The sequence below is a fragment of the Neopelma chrysocephalum genome, unplaced genomic scaffold, assembly GCF_003984885.1.
Source record: "Neopelma chrysocephalum unplaced genomic scaffold, ASM398488v2 Primary Assembly neopelma1_102, whole genome shotgun sequence".
NCBI lineage: Eukaryota > Metazoa > Chordata > Aves > Passeriformes > Pipridae > Neopelma > Neopelma chrysocephalum.
Window position 1 is genome coordinate 254,523 of NW_020897765.1, and position 20,783 is coordinate 275,305.

The 20,783-nt window shown below is 39.4% G+C and overlaps 1 protein-coding gene across 1 annotated transcript in view; it reads right to left on the minus strand.

The window, feature by feature from the left end:
• The window catches only part of APBB1IP (amyloid beta precursor protein binding family B member 1 interacting protein), a 64,773-nt gene that overhangs the window by 30,226 nt on the left and 13,764 nt on the right, over positions 1–20,783 (minus strand). The window contains exons 2-7 of the mRNA XM_027695661.1: positions 17,903–17,974; positions 15,772–15,859; positions 13,688–13,977; positions 8,130–8,207; positions 6,074–6,233; positions 4,237–4,358 (exon numbers count right to left, since the gene is read on the minus strand). Coding sequence (XP_027551462.1) covers positions 4,237–4,358; positions 6,074–6,233; positions 8,130–8,207; positions 13,688–13,977; positions 15,772–15,859; positions 17,903–17,974 — 810 coding nt within the window. The remainder of the gene's footprint in view (positions 1–4,236; positions 4,359–6,073; positions 6,234–8,129; positions 8,208–13,687; positions 13,978–15,771; positions 15,860–17,902; positions 17,975–20,783) is intronic.

Below are 20,783 nucleotides of genomic sequence, written 5' to 3' on the forward strand. Positions count from 1 at the left end.
AGGTCATGACAAAAGGCAAGCTCTTTCTTGTGTGAGGACACTGCTGTGAAATGCACGTTTGGTTTGCCATGTCAGGTCATTAATGGGACAAGATATGGCTACAGAGCAGCTTTCTACATATATCTACAGATTTGAGAATTAACTATTTCTTACATTCAAAAGACGAGTCTATGCATAAAATCTTTCCGCTTAAGGCTACAGCCATCTCCTTTTATGTGGAAAGGCAGGTAAAAAAAAATCAGGTTGTATCTCTCTCCACTGTACAACCCTCAAACAGTGGGAGACAGAAAGTGTTTTCATTAGTTTCAAAAAACATCTATGGTGGCATGTAAGCAAACCAAACTCGGATCATGGTAGAAACAGTAGCCTTAACTACTGCACTGATCATCATTCGCATCTCTATATTTATAAAAAAGAATTTCCTAAATGAAACAGCACCTCTCTCATACCTTTCATCCTTTTTCATACGCAGCCTCATACAAGTGGGAATACAGCAGCAACTACTTGTCAGTATATAGCAAAAAATAGGTGTTCCAAGACAGCATGCTCCCCCTGCACCACCTCCTGCTTAGGCTGTATTTTTGCTTTCAAGCTACTGCAAGGTCCACAACAGCACAGATCAGACACTATGCAGCAAATAAGGCAGCTGCTTCATACTCGTGACTACCTTCTTTGAGCAATGGGCTGCTCATTCAAACTGCACCCAAAATGAGGCAAGAACTGGCCAGCTCACATCCCGTTTCAGATCATTGCAACTGTGTACTGAATGCAGCATGGTTTGCACAGAAAAAAAATAAAACAGAACATGGTCATACCTGCAACTCATATCATGATGTGTCCCTCAGAAAAGTGCACACTAAAAATATTAGAAGATACCTATAATTGCTCTGAAGATCACAAATGTAAATAAATATATGAAGCTAAAGGCCAAGTTCTATGAAACCCCCAAAAAGAGAGAGAGATTAACATTACTAAGCGATGGAAGTACAGTGAAAAACGCTTCCCTGTTCTCACTTCTATTTCTTTGCACTTTTGCCAGCATACTCAATAATCAGGTTCCCTGCTACCCTTTTATGTTTCCTTCACTGGGTAACAGTGGAGACAAAATAAAAACCTTGACTCATAGGAAGTGGCCAAACTGGTGAAAAACAAAAGTATCACCTGCTGGATACTAGCCCAATTTCACTGACTTCAAAATAAATATTCAAGCATGAAACTCACTATAGGTGTCCAGTTATGAAAGACATTACAAGTTCTTACTCCACCTCCTTCTGACACTGTTGAGAACTCTTGCTTTTCAGAAGAAATAAAATGTCAATTAAGTCATGGGTTCTCCATTGGAAGGTGTAGCTCTCACTTCTGGCTCACATATGAAGGAGCAGAAGCTTAAAGTACTCACTGTATAGACTTCCAATAATTTTCATAAATAGTGTCCCATAATAATAAAAAAAACCCAAACCAAAAAACCCCACACGCACATGCTGTTTGACTGCACTGTTTGACTTCATCAAAAGATAAACACAGGAAATCAAAGTTCATGCAAGAAAAAGTAAAATACAATGTTCTAAGAGCATGACCAGCAATTCAGTCAGGAGTTTAGATTCAGCTACCCCTTAAAAACAGCTGTGTTTCCTCCATTTTTCTTTCTTTTAGAGTATCTTTTAGCTGAGAATTCTTCTTTGAGCTTTTGAAAAGAGGTCTTTAAACCTGACAACCTCTCCTTTCAAGAGAAAAGCACAGCATCACTCAACCACATGACAAAGCATCACCTTTCCCATGTGTTTTCTTTATTTGCCCATGTACCAGCATGTATTTTTGTTTCACTCTAGTCATAGACTTGTGATGCTCCATCTCTGTAGATGAGTCACTGAGAGCAAGTTCCCTGCTGGGTAAGTTATATCACAGTGAGGAATGGGCAAAAGTGTGCCTGTCTTTGTGGAAGAGATGGGCACCTAAGGATTGTGCTTTTTCTACAATGTATTCCAAACACTTTAAAAAATATTTTAGAAACAAAGTCAAAGAGAAATATTAGAGAACACTGCATGACAATAATGACAGTCTTCAAAAAAAGCCACTGGCATTAGCTGAGCAACATGTTCCTAGCACAGACACAGAGAATAAATCCTGCCTTTCAGAACGTCAGTTGCCTTTTAGAAAATGAAATGCATTTAACTAATTGTTGTTTAATCTATACCAGCTCTATAACTACTTCACAGAAAGAAACAATGAACATTGGCACAGGTCACAGACCTTCTCCAGAGGTCCACCTGTTTTAGGAAGGCATCTGAACACCTTTATAATAAGATTTTTTTAAAGCACTTAATTGTGTCAAACCTCTGTAATGAAAATTTTGTATCATTGATTTGCCTAAGAATAAATTGTAGGCACCTGTCCACCTTTGGAACTTGCCTCTTTTTTTCCCAGAAAAGTATCTGCGAGTTACAAAACTGTGAGATCTCCACAAACAACCTCCAACAGAACAAGCCCTAAATACAACCAACAAAGAATTCAACTGCTGCTGCACTGGCACCACTCGGTGTGTCAAAAGAGCATTCTGCAATTTCTGTACTCCCAAAATGAGTTTACAAGGCAGCCTTGACTGAGCTAGGAGGAGGCTGAAAATACCGAGAATACAGTATACACCACTAGATTTCAGTTTCCCATTGGTTACACTACAATTTCCACATGTGGTTAGTTAGGTAATCATAGACCCTGCCCTATCCCACCCCAGCTCAGCATTTCCACTTGGTTTACCTTTTCAGGGACTCACTCCAGATCACGTATTTTACCATGTTTTACTATCTAGTGTGAGCTCTGTCTGTACAATACTGATTATTTTCTGCCACAAAGACAGTTTGCTGATATTACCTGTCTCACAATGTTTGAATTTACTAAGCCTGAGAGATGGTTAGACTTTATTACTGGCAAAATATTTCAACAGTATGACTGCTGCAACTACTCAGTTCCCTTAGACTGTTCATTTTAGAGCTTAGAAGAGGGGCTAAAGCTCAGTGACTGCAGAATGGTCCATATCCAGTTAGGATGGGAGAACAGACTTACACTCTTGTTCTGGTTTTGGTTTAGGTCATGCTTATTTCTATATTTCATTCCAATCAAACCAAGCAGAATCCCCATCAAAGATTTACTTCCTGTGAGAGGTTTAGAGCCTTACCCAAATAACATTACTAGTGTATGAATCAAACATGTATTGAATCTCTGCTGCTAGGTATGTCTATGTGCATTAGAAAGTATGACATGAGCCATCATGTATGTTTTATTTACAAACTTGGCTTTGCTATTTCATATTAAAAATCAACATCGTTCCATGTACACTGCAGGATAAGTTTTCTTTGCCTGACTGTGGATACTTGTGTCAATGAAAGAAACTTCCTCTCCACAGATTTTATTTGAAACATTGGCTCATTCTATAAAAAAACAACTTCCTAACAAGCAGCTTGGTGAGATTTGCTGCCAAATTATATATTTGACTCATTTTTTTGGCAATACTGAATTGCTGATTTTTCTCTAGCTGCTCTCAGGAACAACCCAGATACTCAGTGAGCTAACAGGTCACTGACAAGGGGAAAAGATCTTGTGCCCCTGAATCCATCAACCTATGTGCTAGGGTGTTTGTAAATACGGTTTTGACCACAGAGCACAAGAAATACACGATTTGTGTACACACCCATCCTGAATAATTTAATGCAATTCAGTGTGCAGACCCTCCTTTACAAAGCTACACATGAGTTACTGTTCACCCAACACTTCTTCCCAGTATAAATGAAATCCAGATAAATTCTCTGCAGAACTCAGCATACTCTTCATGAAGTTTCACATACAACTGGCAAAAACCGGACCTTAAAGGAAAGGTTTATTTTCATCAGTAGAAATAGTGGAGAAGCTGTAATAATGACAAAGGCCAGGTTTTTATAGCTATGCCATCTCACCCCAGTTCCAAGAGCTGTGCCTAAGCAAGGGCTTGTGCTGGAGGTGAATTTTATGCTTCATTTTTTAACACTATAGATGGGACTCTAAAATAGCATTAGGAAAAAGTAGAAAACATTAATTTTCAAATCCTTGCATTCAACATTCTGGGTTTTTTTTGGTTGAAAATACAAGTTTTGCTTTCTCTAATTCTGACCTGACAGAGCTGAAAGCAAATTATTAATGCAACAGGCAGCATGCAGACTAAATGACCTAAGTTTAGACTCTAATCCAAATACCATGTTAGCTTACCTGGGGATTTTTAAATAAAGCATATTTTTCCTTTTTTTCCAAAAACAGAATCTTATTCTCAGTGTCTCGAGTCCAGTCTGATAACACTGCAACAACATTTTCATGGTCTTCAAAAAACCTTTCTGGAGAGATAGAAAAGGTAATGTCAGACATTCAGACTCTTTCTCCCCTCTCCTGAGGCTGCAGAAATTCCTGTGTAAGAACATAATCATTATCTGATGTTCACTCAGAGTTGGACTGTCCAGCTCTTTTCCACTACACAGACAGGAGTAAAACCACATGAAATTGTGTCACATGGAAGGGCAAAGCAGCTACAGAAGATGTCTTACGTAGCTGTGGCATGCTCCTGGATTCCTCCTGCATCTCTATGCTATTGCTTCAAGATCACAAAGGATGGAAACAGTGACCCACCAGGAGCAGATGGTTACACCCATGCCTTTCAATGGCTCTCTGCTTTTGTTCGCTTTTATTTTTTTAAGGTTTGCAGTATGATCAGGGAGGTATATATTCACTTTGGTGAATCAACTGAAACAAATGTAAAAATTTACTTCCTTGTCTTTTTACTTATTGGAACAAATAAAAAATTGCTTTTTGTCAGCAGGGAAGAATTCTATGCACTGAAAATAAAATGCCTGGTTTCAAGCAACTGTATTTAAAAACACAAATAGAAAAAGAGAGGAAACAGGAAGACAGACTGAGAGCTGATGTGAAGATATACTGGTTCACCCACCATCGCTGTAGCTAAAAACCTTACCAGGGGTGTGGGAGACCTAGCGTCAGTTCTATCCCTTCCTGGACTGCTCTGAACCCAGGTCCTCCACCCAGGAAAGCCACAGGGTATATGCTGAGGTTAGGTAGCTCTGATCTCTTCTTCTGCAGTTTCACTTATATAAAGTAGCTGAAGTAATATAAACCCCCTTTCAAAGGAAAAGGAATTGAGTATCATTTGACAGGTCATTTTGGAAGGACCCAGCCCATACTTTTCTACAAATTCAGTACTGGGATAGGGAATTCACCCAGCTCCAATTTTCAGTATGATTTTGACAGTTCCCTGGGAACAGCTGTACTTCCATTTCAGTGATCTGATGATGACATCTTCCAATGGCCTAGGTTGGCCTAGTGTAAGAGGAGATAACACAGCATACATTTCGTAGGCTTTCTTTAAAACTTCTTGTTACTTTTGACAAGGGTTCAGTACATCCCATCCAAACTAAATTTTGTGAATTAATTAAATTCACAGAATGGGATTAGCTTCAGAACCAGTTCGCAAGTAGACGGTAACTTTTAACAACACAAACAACACAACTCATTTAGCAACTCATAAATAAAAAATAGAAATAAAAAGCACTATAAAAAACCCAGGTAATGGTTTGAAGAGTAAATAGTACCTTATAGCCCATGATAGCCATAAAACAATTCTCAGATCATAACACACATTTTTGCCACATATACTTTTGTTTGTTTACTTCCCGCACCAGGATTTTCTTGTATAAATGGTGTGATCTTACCATCCTCAGGAGGGTCTTTTCAACAATTGTTGTTACCAAAAAAGAAAAAAAAAGTCAAATCTGGATGCCTATCATAAGGCAATAGTCTTTATTGTAAAATACATGCTGGTATGTACAGGCCAGTGTTATATCACCATCTCACTACTGAGATTATTTCTGTAACAAGAACAGCTCAATATATTCCTGCAGCATCCCTCAGCTTAGAGTCTGTGATGTTCCAACTCCAGGGGACACAGGGGCAGGAGAAATGTTATTACATTTTCAAGATAACCAACAGCATAGTATGCACTATATCTATTTGCTATATGCCATGTCACTACACCACTTACCAATCTGCAGCTCTGGGTACATTTCATACAGACACCAGTCGACGTTGCAGTCGCAGTGGGTTTTCTCAAAGAGATTGTCTAAAACATCCCGTGTCACCTGACGTTCATCCACCATCAGTGACTTTGTGCTGTTATCGTACATGTGCACCTTGATAACGAGCTGAGTAGAGTCACAGAAGAGCCAGTTAACTTTAGAGGCAAGAAAAAGGCTAGTCTGAATCTGCTAACACAGATAAGAAAGATTAAGGCTGAAGGTTATTACTGATTCAAAGGCACCCTGTGTCCCACAGTGAGCTTAGGGAATAGAACAGCTTGGAAGTTTTCACATTACATTGCCACCAAAATAAAGACCTTTTCTCAAAAAAGAAAATTGAACCTTCTCCTATGCAAGACTTCAGGAAAGGTGAAATTGCTAGGGAGAAAAAGCAGAAGTTAATCTCTTCTTTACATCTACTACATGTGCAATTAAGAAAAATGCTTGATAGGGAAAGCAAGTACAAAAGGACAGAGCATTCTTAATGTAAGCTAGAAATGTGGAAAGCTTAGTTTTAAATGAGAAAAAGAGCAGAAGAATCTTGCCAATAGAGTAACCTGAAATTGGATTGTACTAAGACAGGCAATAGTCCAACAGCCATCAATATGCAAACAGATGAGTTACTTATACTGACCAAATTAACCTAAGACACTCATTATTTCATCATATGGTGAAGTATTTGTTAATACAGTGTGCACTTCTTTCAGAGGAACAACACAAGAAAATGCTGAAACATGTAAAATGTGAAAAAACTGCAAATACATTATAAGAAAAGTACTTAAAATGCTTCATTAGTATTGAAAACAGTAGAATAATTCTCTACAGGGTCTGTATATGGAAACTGGAACCAAATTGGTGAGTTGGGAGAACTTTTCCATATAGTCCTGTTTAAATAGCTCCTCATTTTAAAATGTGCACATAAGAAGCAGTCTGCCCTCCTGAAGTCCAGGGCTGTGAGCTTGCTTTTCACTATCCTCCCTGGCCTCTGCTCTCCACTTTTGGTAGAAGAGAGAAGATTAGTTTTCTTGACAATTACTTAATCAATTTAGAATTCAAGAATGGCATAGTAACGTCATTATAGTGACACAGCCATAAGATTGAGCCCTACTTCTACTGTATGGTTCCAAATAGTCAGGGTGGGAAAAAAAAGTGTGGGAGGGAAAAAAAAAACAGTCTCCCAAAGGAGAATTGCTAACATTGCAAGGAAAAGGGGATGACCAATGAGCAATCTTAATATTTAACAAAGGTCAAGAAAGCCAAAATTGGTGAAATACTCCCAGTACATCCTCTCAGAAGTAGCATTTGTACATGAACATGAAGTGTTCTGTGGGAATCATCTCAAGTCTTGACAACCCCAAATTTATTGGATGCTTCAATTATTCTTGGAAGCCCTGCAGGCTCTGATCTTCAGCACTTCCCATCTTCTGTTTGAGCAAGACTGAAAGGTCATGATTGTTTTTTCTTCACATCCATTTTTCAGGGTTACTGAACACCTGCAGCTCCTGTTGAGTTCAGCTGGAACACTAGTTTAGGATGAGTGGGCATAATTACATGACACACTGCAGCACTGTGCAGACACTGACTGGAAGCTTTCTAATTTGTTGGTCTAAGATAATTTCTATTATCCTTGTACATAACTACACTGCTGTGAAAAGATTTAGCAAGAAGACCCTCATTAATTTAATAGGGTTTAGCTAAATCCACATCCACTGTAGAAGTTTAATACTTCTGAAACTAGCACAGCATAAGTAAGCAACATTTTAATGTACATTCCACTTTCTCTAAAGCAACCCATCAGAAGTGTGCCTTGCCCCAGCATTTAAAAAAAAAAAAGGCACAGCTTTCCAAGTCATCCTAAAAATAAGTCCCTCAGGCGGATGACAAGACAATTCCACGGAGTATCTTTACAGATAAAATATGAAAAAGCCTACTCATTTGAATAAGAATTTTATTATTAAGAATTATGATAACAGATACTTAGCTGGTAGCTCTTATGGTAGCATTTACTATTTTAAGGCTCACCTTTTTAACTTTGGCTTCCTTCAGTTTCTCTAATGCAAGCTTAATCTTGTCAGCTTTGGCCCGTGCCTCTCGTTCTTCCTGAAAAGATACAAGATACTTGGAGTATTTCTTGTTAAGTAATGCCAGCAATTTACGTTTACTTGAAAAGAGTTGTTTCTTGTTATTTATACCAAGAACGTAAGGCTTGCCATAGGAAACTTCATAGATACAGGGAATCCCCAGCTTTTCTTGAGCTATTATCCTCCAGCCAACTTTGATTTACAAGTTCAGTGCTTCCTTTTGTTGCCCATTCATACAGTTCTTACATGATCTGTCCCTCAAAAGCTACAGGAATGCCTGAAAACTGGACTCCTCTATGTTTCTGTATGTACAACTGATACAAAATAGGAGGTGAAGGAAGATCCAGCCTGAATGAAAAAGCACTGTGGAAGCAGCTGCTTGGAAGAAAACTCACTTCTCAATAGGGTTAAGAGAACTAGAGTTTTTAGGATCTTACTGAAAATTTGGCTTGGAATTATAACTTTATACTTTCTGTTAAGTACATTAATTTACTTGAATTATTTCACTTGCCACATGAGCTCTTACTGCATGGATACTTACTGAGAGGAACAACTCCTTCAACTGGATGACATGGCTTTTTATTCTACTAATGGACCTATTTATATTAACACAGACACAGCTAGATAGTGCTCAAGTTCATTCCAGCTTTTGCTGAATGCTACAGTAAGATTCCCAAAAACCTCTGTATCACTCGGCTCTTTTTTTTAAAGCAGCTGTTATCAGTACCATGCCTCTCTCTTAATACCAGTGAGGTCTCTGATACAAGACGACTCTGGATCCCCAGATGCTGAGAGTTTTAAGTACATATACCAAATGCTAGTGCCCACTGTTGCCTCTATGCCTGCTGTAGTGGTTGTGAGCGTTTCTTTTTGCCATCTTCCGAAAGTCTTCTCCAGTAACATACAGAGTTGGAAAAGCACATTTTGGACAGCAAGTGACTGTAAGGCTGCCTTGGACTACTGAAGGACTCAGTTCCTTTCCAACTTTACGTCCCTGCTGCCTCAACTGAAAACTGTCTTGTCTTTGCCTTCTTGTCTCTTTGCTAATTTTTGCTGTCCCTGTTGCTCTCTCTGATACTTTCACAGCCTATTTTGTTTTAAAGGGGTAGGATTTTGTGCTATGGTGCTGACAGGTACCCCACTTCCAGTCAATGACTTTGGAAGAAAGTTCCTGCCCTGCTTCTACACAAGATTTTTCTCTGTTATCTTCAGCCTCCATTTTCTACACTACAGTCATAATTTTAGTGGTCTTCACACTAGGAGAACTGACTGCAACTCATGGAAGATGCATTTTCAAGAAACTAGGCCTAGCTAAGCATTGCCATCATTTCCCTATTAGAGAGATATCACAGAATAATAGCAAAGAAAAGAGCTAAGAAGGTTAACTTATTCATCTCAAGTTTTGAGGCAGGTTCAACCAAAACTAAAGTACTCCTGACTGATATCCCTTTTGCTGAACTAAACATCTTTTGCTTTATCACTGCTTCAAATATGCTTCTTGTTGCCAAATTCTCCACTATCAATACCAGACAATCAGTTAAAAATAAATTATTTTTTTTTTCTACACAGGTATGGAAATTTGCATTGCTACAGCTCAGCAATGCTTAACTTTGAGAATCCAAATAATCTTTTGTAGTTGAACAGAAGTTCTAGGGAGGGAAGAGCCTCTCACGCTGTGGCCCTCCCTTTATCACCCTTCTTCAGGAAGCAGAAAAAACATCTTAACCAAAGTGGTTGAGTGGGGCATGGGCAGGTTTTCTGATGAAAATTTTAGGCAGGTATAACTCAGCCTTCACCTGCATGTGACCTGTGTTGAACAGAGTTCACACATTGTACAAATCTGTGCATCAGAGCCCTCACCTGAGAGCCTTCATGCTTTCATAAGCTTTGTCTGACTAAATGTAGAAAAAGAAAATAAGCTATCAGATGCAAAATTTTAGCACTGTTAGAAAAATGCTTTGACAAGCTACAAGATTTTTTTTCCTGCTACAGTATCATCACCACATTTTCTGGAATCTTTAAACAGAAACATATAAAGTCATCCAGATAATGCCACAAAAAATGTAGAAGCCTTATTTAGCTTAAAGACAGTTTTAAAAAGAAATGTCAGAATTGATGGAAATTTATAAGACACCTCTATGCTTCCCTGAAAGAAAAGCTGTACTTCTTAATTTTGGCACACTTAAAGGTTAGAGAACAGATTTAGTATCACAGCTGCATTAGGAATAACTAACACCATTCTTATTTGGTTACACCAACCAGAAGTGTCAGACAAAACTTCAGCCTTGATTGGCTCAAGAATCACTTTTCAAGAATCCTGCCTTACAGGAACATGGTTTTGATGATTCCATTTACAGTTGAATTTCATTTTACTAAGCAGAAATGTCATGTCAAAGCAAATACTAACCAAGACAGTGAATATTAATTTGAAATCAGTTCTTTCCATATTAATTTTAAATGGTTATTACCTCCATCATTCACACTGCAACCTGTGTAAGAGCCCTGTAGGCAATTTTGTGGACAGTATGCCACAGTGGGTATGTCATCAGTATTTAAATACAACATGTATCATAAAATGAGGCAAAGGCTTCAGGAGAAAGCAGAACCAGTGCCCTAATGAGAAAATTGTCTACTGCAGACATATTCCTTAGAAATGCTTCTACCACCTGCTCCCATCCTTCTCTGTCCACTCCCTGTATCTGGAAAGACACCAGACAATACCAGTAGATTTAACTTGGCACTGTTTTTCAGAGGAACACTTTAACTGAGGGAGAAGTGACTTTAGGCTACGTTTTGTCATATAGAATTCCAGTTGTGTTTAGCAAGTATATCTTCTTCTCACTCTCAAATCTTGTTTGACCCTCAGGCAATACAAGATGCCAGCTAACAGACATTTAGCTCAGTACAACAGTAATGGGAAAGAACTGCAGTTAATTTCAGTGAGCTTTAGATCATAGCATTATAAAAATGCTGTTTGGAAGAGAGGTCTGAAGGCCCACAGCCAGTCTCCCTGCCCAAAGCAGCACTAGATCAGGTCAGCCATGATGTTCCTTGGCAAAATTTGGAAAAACTTGAAAGAAAGAGAATCTGCGATCACCCGTTCCAGTGTTACACCACCATCTGAAATGGAAAAGCTTTTCCTAATGTCCTGTCTGAAACTACAAAGCTACAACTTGTACCTGTTACCTAACACTACCATAGAAGAATTTGGCTCCACCACTTTGCATCTACCCTTCAGGTATTTTTAGGATGTCATTAGATCGCTCCCCAGTCTCCTCTGTCAGATTAAACAAGCCCAGCTCCCTCAGCCTGTCCTGGCTGGGCCCTGATCACTCCATGCCCTTGGCCATCCCATTAGCTCTCTGCTAGACACCCTCCAGTATCTGCACATCTAGAGTGGAATGCAGTATTCCAGGTGTGGGCCTGTCAGTGCTAAGAGAAAGGAATAATGGGTCCCTTAGTTTGCTGGCCATACTCCTCCCAACAGAGGCCAGTTTCCCATACTGAGATGACCTTGCACTCATGGTTCTTATTCACTGTGGTATCCACCAGCATGCCATCTCCTTTTCACTAGGGCTGCTGCTCAGCCTATCATCTCCTAAACTGTACAAATGCATGGGATCATTACACCCCAGGCACAGGACCTTGTACCTTGCTGGGTTTCTGAGGGTTTTGCTGGCCTAGTCCTCATGTTTTCAAGATCCCCTCGCACAAAATATCTGCCATTCACCTTGTCAATCAGTGCCCTTAAGTAAAAGCATCTACAGCACATTTGCAGGGGTTTTTTATGTCATCACTCAGGTCTCAGATGAAAACGTTAAAGAATACAAACCCCAGTGCTGATCCCACTTGCCACCAGCCACCAAACCATTGACTACCAGCCCTTGAGTCTGGCATTTTGGCCAGTCTCAGCCCATCTAACCACCTACCCTTCCAGACCATACTTGTCAGCTTCCAAACCAGACTATTAAAACGCCTGGTACTTCCTTGAACGTCTAAATCAAGATGGGGACATATTTGTGGGACAATGGATAGAGCTTATCTTAATTGCATCTCTTCTACATCAATTATACCAGTTAAATAAAAGACTTCAGCTTATAAAGCTGTCTAGCTCCTGCTTTTTCAAATGCTGATATTCCTTTAAGACAGGAAGTTTATTATCTTTGAGATGCAAAAAAATGGCACAGTTCCTCTCACATGAAGACTGAGTCTTAAACAGCTCTGAAAAGTCCTATGCATCAAATGAAGCTTTACCCAGTGAATCAGTTTTTGTATCATTAGAAAGGTCCTCTTCCTACCCAATTTTCTGTTCCTTTTGCTGAATGTCTGCTGTATGATGTCAAACACAGGGGAAGCAGTGATGTAGAGGTGACTCATATTCAGTCCGTGTGGACTTCTAAACAGTAATGAATTGACCATGGTTTTAAGCAAAACTGACTGGTACTGGTTCAGTTCTACTGAGCACTTTTCATGTTCCCCAAAATATTTCCATTCCCTAAACGCAAACATCTTATCTCTGTCATAGTTACTGCACACATAAGCACTGATGAAACACATAAACACTGAAAAAGATGATTTCATGGTTTTTGGGCTGCATCACTCTTCTAACGCACATGCTCTCCTCACAGGGCTGTGACAAGGCAGAATTCTTACATAACCTACCTCTCCACAACCTCACATCAAAGAAATTAACTTCTAAAGCTTCTACTAGAAATATCACATTTGATTTCAGTTGTTCAGCTCTGCAGAAACACAAACAGGGAGGAGGTTGTGATAAATCTGAAAACTTTGACACAGGTAAACCAATTGTTTATGGTTACCTGCTGATAACTTTGGCACCTCCTAAGCAAAGGGCATTTGTCCCCTATTGCAGATGGTCTTCATTACTTCCTTTCAAAGACAAGACCAAAAAGAGCAGAGTGATTCTGTGTAAGGATTAGGAGAGATACTTCTTGTGCTCAGCCTTACATCTGGTCTCCTACCAAATGTTGAATATCACATAACTGAACAGCTTTTCCTATTGCAAGAAATCACTTAGGCCAGGGATTGATCTGGGAAACATCTGCAGAACTGTCTTATCAGTACCAGTAGCACAGGCTGCGCTGAACGAACGTAGTGGAGGGATCTTTGGCCATGTTTTGCACTGATGCCAAAGCCAAGTTCTCTATAAGAAGATATTAACTGACCAGTGCTTCTTAAAAACGTTCAGTGATAAATTTTCTGTTACAATAAACCATTTGCGATGATTTATGCCTGTATTGGGCTATCAAAATGATTATTAGAAAGGTGAAGGAGTGGACAATAGGTCAAGGAACAGGCAGAAATCACTGAGCTCACAATAGTAGAAATCTCACTCCACAGTTCACGTATGTCTCATCATTGCAGAGCTTTCCCAAGATGTATCTACCTGGGACGTCCACAAGCTTTCCAGTGCCAAACACCACTTGCAAAATTATAAGAACAAGTGAATGCTTAGAATAAGGTTCCACCCAGACCTACCTGGGTAAGTGGCTCAGAAGGAGGTGGTGGAGGTGGTGGTGGAAGGTCTAAATCAGGGTCTGGAGGTGGAGGGGGCAGGTCATCCCCAGGCTGTCCAGTAATGGTAACATAGAGACTTGATTTAGAACAAATGCCACTATCCAAGCCTGTTGAAGGCTGAGCGACTGTACTTTGCTGGTTGCAAGAAGTTTTCTGTGCTTGTAAAGTTCTCTGTTCAACCTCATTTATGTCTGCTACAAGATCAGCCATTAAAGCATCCAGGTCTTTGTCCTCTAGGGCATTTAAGGATTCTGAAAAGAAAAACACAAAATGTGTCAGAGTGAGTGCAATGCAAAACACTGTTTCCGGTTCAGTGGAGATTAAATTGCAGACGGCATGGTTACTGTAAGGTATAAGGGTTATGGGAAAGGAAACATTTTACATGGGTCGGGAAACAAATGTGCTTTAGGAATAGCCATTAATCTGCTCATACTGAAGTTCACAGTACAAGGAACTCTATGAATATAGACTAAATCAGACAGGAAGCTTCAGTTCCAGTGATACAGTCTTAGGCCCTTATGATGTTATAAAACATGGTCCTGATTCAGCAAGGTCACTGGGTACATGCTTAGTGACATGGATGCAAGAAATTCCATTAGCTCCCATTAGGCTATTCACTTAAGCGCATACATAAACGCTTAGCAAGTTTTGGTATAGCAACAAAATGTGTAATTGAGGCCTAGATCAAGCATATCTTCATATATTACTACTATTCTACAACTCTAAAACTAGCATGAAGCAAAATCAAAAAGCTCTAAGACACAAGAAATCATATGGTATCATTTGTAGCACATCAGTAATTGTGCGATCAACATCTGTGACATACCACATGGGTGGTACGTCACACATAGGCTTTTGAGGATCCTTTAAACAAACAAGACCATCTGTTTTAAAAGCATCTTATAAATCAGATAGAAATATTGTAACTTTTTCCTTCTGTTTTCTACTCTGACAGAGTATAAGATAAAATCCTATACTGGAACTTACTATGTAATTTCTTTTGTAGTTTGAACTAGCCGTGATGTAAGAGATACTGTGGAATAAAACCCTTGTAGGATGATTTAGCTTTCTAGAAGAGAAGGTTTTTATAAGATCAAACAGATTTCGCAGTTTAAATTTCTTTAAAGAGTGTAGTTAAAAAACAAATAAATCACAAATTGGGAAAACTTTTAAGTGAGATTTTGAAAAGGGATGGAGAACACTGAACTGGATACTGACAAATGCTTAAATATTCCAATAAACAACAGATCATTCATCAGACTAAGTGTGAATATGCCACTAGATCATCTCAGTTTACCCTGCTTTACCTGTTAGGAGTATTTAATAAGTTTTTCTCTTCAGTGGGAAAGATGGCTTATGGTCCTCTGTATTTACATAGTTCTACCCAATTTGCTGGTAGAGTCATAAGGAAACCTAACAGAGAACTGATCCTGGGACAAAATGAAAGGTTAACACCAACTCAGGCAAATGCAAACAACCAGCCCCCAGTAAAAAAAGAAGGAAAAAAATGCAAAAGACCCAGCATGTACAAAACTATAGGGAGAGTTCTTTTTTTAAACTCGGATAAATTCCCTCATTTGGTTTGTCACACAGCATAAACAAGCAGCTGTACATGCAAAAGTGGCAGTGCAAACCAAAATGAGAATAAGCAGTGTAAAGTGGAAGTAGCAGAAGCTGAAACTTCCACTGAGCAAAAATTCTGACATCACACTGAGGAACTTTGTCTTCTATCAAGTTAAATCTTTATAAAAGTTGCATTTTAGGAAGTTATTTGGGAGACTTCTCGTTTTTATTTTCCTCTACACCCAGACCTTTTTAAAAGTCTGATTCCTGTTTAGACTGACTAATGCCCCCAAAAATTGGCCTCTTTCAAGTTTCCTAAATTGAGACAAACAAATATACCTCCCTCTCCAGCAAAACAGGGTTCTTTTGTTTGGTTTGGGATTTTTTTGATCAAGGGTATGTAAAGATTTTCTTCTCATTTGTTGCTGTGAGGTATGTTAAGTAAGTATAAAAGGCATGAAAGAGTCCATTCAGCTACTTACCATTTAAATCTTTAAAACCAACTGTAAAGCTGAATTGATTGTTGGATGCTTTGGGGGATGGAGGTGGTACAGTCTCCACTCCTAAACTCTGTTAAGGTAGAAGAAAAAAAACAAGTATCTGATGATATAATTACTATTACAGATATTAACATTTCTAAATCAATTATCTGAACTTATCTAATTAAATCAATTCTTCTTCAAGGAACAGAATGACACAAACTGGTTTCTAGGATTATGCCTAAACAGGCAAACTAACTAGGGCCAAGACAAGGGTTTGAGCACTGTCTCACAATCACGTCAAGGGTTTTGCATGCTTCTCAATCCCATGTTGATCCATGACAACAGCAACTCTTGTCATCACACCAGCAACACCTAGGCTTGGTGCGGGGAACAGCAGAAAACAGGACTGCTTCTAATCCAGACAGTGGACAAAGCCAGACTGAGTTTTAGCTTTCTTTAGCTTTTGGGGGGAGGGTGAGAAAAGAGTTTAGCTATGTTCATATTTAAGCTACACTGTCATTTTCTCTCCAGAGTGTTTTATTTATTAATATAAATGTAACCTAGCTGTTGCTTTCTTCTGCTCTTTGAAAAAAAACCCAAACCCAAATATAACAAATGAAAAGACATGCTGCTGCAATGTAAACTATAAATGTGCTTAGTTAAATAGAGAATTCCTAGTTTCTGGCAGAAAAGCCCAAATCTGAACTTGCATTTCTTTTTCAGCCTTGTTATGCAATGTAAAGGTATATCTGTGTGCTTCTATCATTTACACATATTTTAGGAACACGGAGATTGGTAAAAAAGTGTGGAAAACTATCTACACTCTTGGTTTGGAATTAGTCTAGAGAAATTAAGATCCAAGTCTGTTAACTGAAAGTCTTCAGACTTTCAGACAGGCCTGTCTCCTTCTCCCATACAATGCTGATGGTAAGACGTGATGCCAGAACATTGGAAAGAAGGAATCAGTCTCCATCTTAGGAAGACTCTATTCCATCAGGTAGTGCACTGGTGAGCAGAGACGCAAGAGGCTCACTCTGTTGGCATCACCTGCACTCGTAACAGTGCTATGTCCAATCTGAGGAGGTAAAATTTATCATAAGCAGTCTTTTGTTAATTTTCAAGGCATAATAATAACATGAAATAACCATAAACCCCCTGCTCTTTATATATATATAGATATATGTATAAATATGTATAGATAAAATATGCACTATTATTAAGAGCCCTTCAAGAGCACAAAGGCTACCAAGGGCCAAAGTGTTGCGATTTGACAGCTAACAATGTCATGTGAAATCTTGGCTTTCACACACTTTAAACACAATTTCTATTCTGAGGCTCGGAATTTTTGGTATTTAATTTGTCAAGCACTGGGATTCACCAAGAAGAAAGACCCCCTCAAAACAGAGGCTGTAAACAGACTCACACAGAATCCAAGATCACAACTTAAGTGTTTTTGAGCATGCATTTACTAAAATACAACAATATTATTGTCTTTGTAGGGCTTTTTTCTAGGAATAAAAATTATCCTTTCATCAGGTTATGCAGAAAGTATTTAATGACTAGAGCTTTAGAAAAAGGCTCATATTCTTTTATACTTTCCTCTCAAGAGTGTATTCTACACTGGCCATAATGTCTCTATAAATTCTTGAATGCCACCCTAGCTGTAACTTAATATTTTGCCATATATAAAGATTACTTTTATGTATACATTCAAAATGTTGCTTTCATTTCCAAAGTTCACATTTGATACTCAGGCTACATCTCATTTACCCGTGTATGCAAAGTATTCAAGCCTGAAAATTCAGACTCAGACCCTTCCTGTTATGACAAAATCTTTCAATGTCTTTGGACCAAGTCCAGAGGAATTTAAATTGGTGATTTGGGTTTTTTTTTTGAGAAAATGTCTTTCATAAGCAATTAGCTCTCTTTAAGAACCTGCACTGATATTACCTTATACTTCAGGCCACTTGTTTTAACTGTCAAGCAGAAAAATTTAGTTGAAGGTTTTTCAAAAAAATATATTTGTATTTATTCAGAGTGGAATTATATGAAAAATGTAGAAAATTTACTTCTTTTCCCTGACATATAATAGCTATTTTACTAATTTTGATGGAAAAAAATAATTATTTACCTGGGTCAGCATATCCATCTCCCCAAGTAAATTGCTGAACATTTCATCTATATCATCACAGGTTTGCTCCATCTGAAAGAAAAAAATCCACGGGCAGAAAGTCATCAAAAGTTCGTTTTCAAGGCCAGCAATGGTCAAAACCAGAAGACACGCAATGTTCTTTTATACTGTGTTCACAATTAACTTTAAAACAATTGTTCATGACTTGCAAAAACCTGAATCCATAATTTAGAAGTAACTACTAACAGATCAGACTCTTAATTGCTTAAACACACACTTGGGATCTACACTCATCAGAAGTTCCAACAATCTCCTTGTATTATTTACATTTCATAGGAAGTCACTAGGTAATAAACCATGGTTGTATCTTACACATCAAAGAAATGTAGCCTGTGAGACATGGAGAGGGAAACAAAGTTTATGGTTGAGAAATTTCTGAAAGTTTCATCTTGAAATCCTTCTTTCTTTGCCTTAGACAACTAATACTACAGGAGTTTACTGGGTGTCACCCAGGGCAGGACCTGGCTATGGTTAGGGACATGACCAACATTTGGCTCAATACTTTTTTTTTTTTCAAATATCAGTGCACTGAGAGAACTCCAGTCTTACCTAACCTGAAGACACCTGAGGGTCAGCACTGAAACAAGGGAAATGGGTACATGCTGCATGACAGTAAATGGTGGTCCTTGTTGCAAGAGGGCAGGGTGAGGACAGGATTGCATACTGGTGGTGCTGAGATATGGCAGAGACACAGCTTCCGTAATAATCCTCTTCCTCTTTAAATTTGTTCCTTTGCAGGGAAAGAGGCACTGTAAAAAGGGTGTCTGACATGGAACATTACTAGAGACAAGAATTAGAAACATCATTTTTCTTGAGAGGCTCAAGCCTGCACGGGACTGAGAACTGTGGCATTGATTGTATAAAACCAGGTGTCAAACCAAGGCCGAACTTTAAACATGTAAGTAGCCCTACTGATTCACTGGGTTTGTGTGCACCTGTGTTGGGTTTACGTGGCAAGGTTTTGGTGGGAGTGGTGGGCTGCAGGGGTGGCTTCTGTAAGAAGATACCAGGAGCTGCCGCATGTCAGAGAGGGACAGTGGTTCAAGTTGGCTCCAAGATGGAGTTCACTGGCGATGCTGGTGGCATCTCTATGACAACATATTTAAGAAAGGCTAAAAAATGCTACACAGCAGCTGCACGAGAGCAGTGAGAAAATGTGAGAGAAATAGCCCTGCAAACACCAAGGTCAGTGCAGAAGGAGGGAGATATGTTCCAGGTGCCGGAGCAGAGACTCCTGGGCAGCCCATGCTGAAGCCCATGGTGAAGCAGGCTGTTCTCCCGCAGCCCACAAAGGATCCTGCTGGAGCAGATATCCACACTGCTCTGCGGAGGACCCTCTGCCAGAGCAGGTGGACGTGCCCTGAATGAAGTTGCCGGCCACGGTGTGCCCACACTGGAGCAGGCTCCTAGTGGAAACTGCAGCCTGTGGAGAAGAGCCCATACAGTGCAGGGACCCACACCAGAGCAGTCTGTTCCTGTAAAACTGTACCTTGTGGAAAGCATCCAAGTTGGAGCAGTTCTTGAAGAATTGCAGCCTGTGGGAAGGTCCCACATTGGAGAAGTTCATGAAAGACTGTCTCCCATGGAGGGCCCCCATGCCAGAGCAGGGAAACAGTGTGAGGAGGAAGGAGCAGCAGAGACAAAGCATTAGGAACTGAGAGCAATCCCCATTCTCCATCCCCCTTTGCCACTTGAGTGTGAAGAGGCAATTGTCAAGTGATCTCTCTGTCCTTATCTCAAACCATGAGCTTTTCATTGTATTTTCTCTCCATGTTCTGCTGAGAAGGGAAAGTCATAGAGCAGCTTGGCAAGCAGCTGGTAGCCAGCCAAAGTTAACTGACAGCAGGACCTTACAGGATGAGGACCAACCTGATGCAAGAAAGCAATCAACTGAGGACAGAAGCAACTCTAATGACAGTAAAGACTAGCAGCAAAGAAGACCAGCAAGTACCCTATTCTTCAATTTTAATGCTTTTCCTTTAATAAGCATCTTGAGCCACTTAACTATTTCACAGTTAAATTATAAAGGCCACTGAATCACTGAAGTCAGTATCTGATGTTTGAAAATCATTTGGTAACACGTCTGTAACATGACAATACTGGAGCAATTTGAGCTACTCTACTTACGTTGGACTTCATCTTTCTGGTATCTACGTAAGCATGATCGGCTTAATTTCCACTTGTCCTCTTACCACCTGTATTATTCCTGGCACCAGAACTCACTAGGCATAGGCATGTACAGCTTTCATCAGTCAGGCTCAGGGTACAATCTACCTCCTTTAGATGTTTTTTGTAGCCAGTGTAACTAAACAAGGCACAGGCAACTGGGAACTGAACTTTGAACTTTCATATTTCTCTCAGATCCCAGAAATCAAAGATTTAGGAACTGAATACTGTTAAAGACATTTTTAATAAGATGTGGTTGGCAGGGCTGAGGGTAACCCTATCCCAACACTGGAGATGGCACAGCTATGCCCGTGGAACAGGGAACATGCATCACACAGCACTGAGCAAATGGAGAGTTACAGTCACCTTTTTGCTTCATTTCCAGCTGACTAATCCACACTGGATGGCTCCCTCTCTCTGTCTGTATCACACTTACACGGAGCTTTGCACATAAAATTCTGTTTCTGTAGATTCAGCAGTATGCTGGGTGGCATATGATTACTGAATCTTAATTCATTTATTTGAATCAACAGCTGTGTAGCTTCCTACCCACCTGGCACTTGGAGAATCAATTTTCACAGAAAGGATAGATAAAATGGCACTTATTTGATCAGGGAGAATGAAGATACATTTGTTATGTGACAAAAAATGGAGC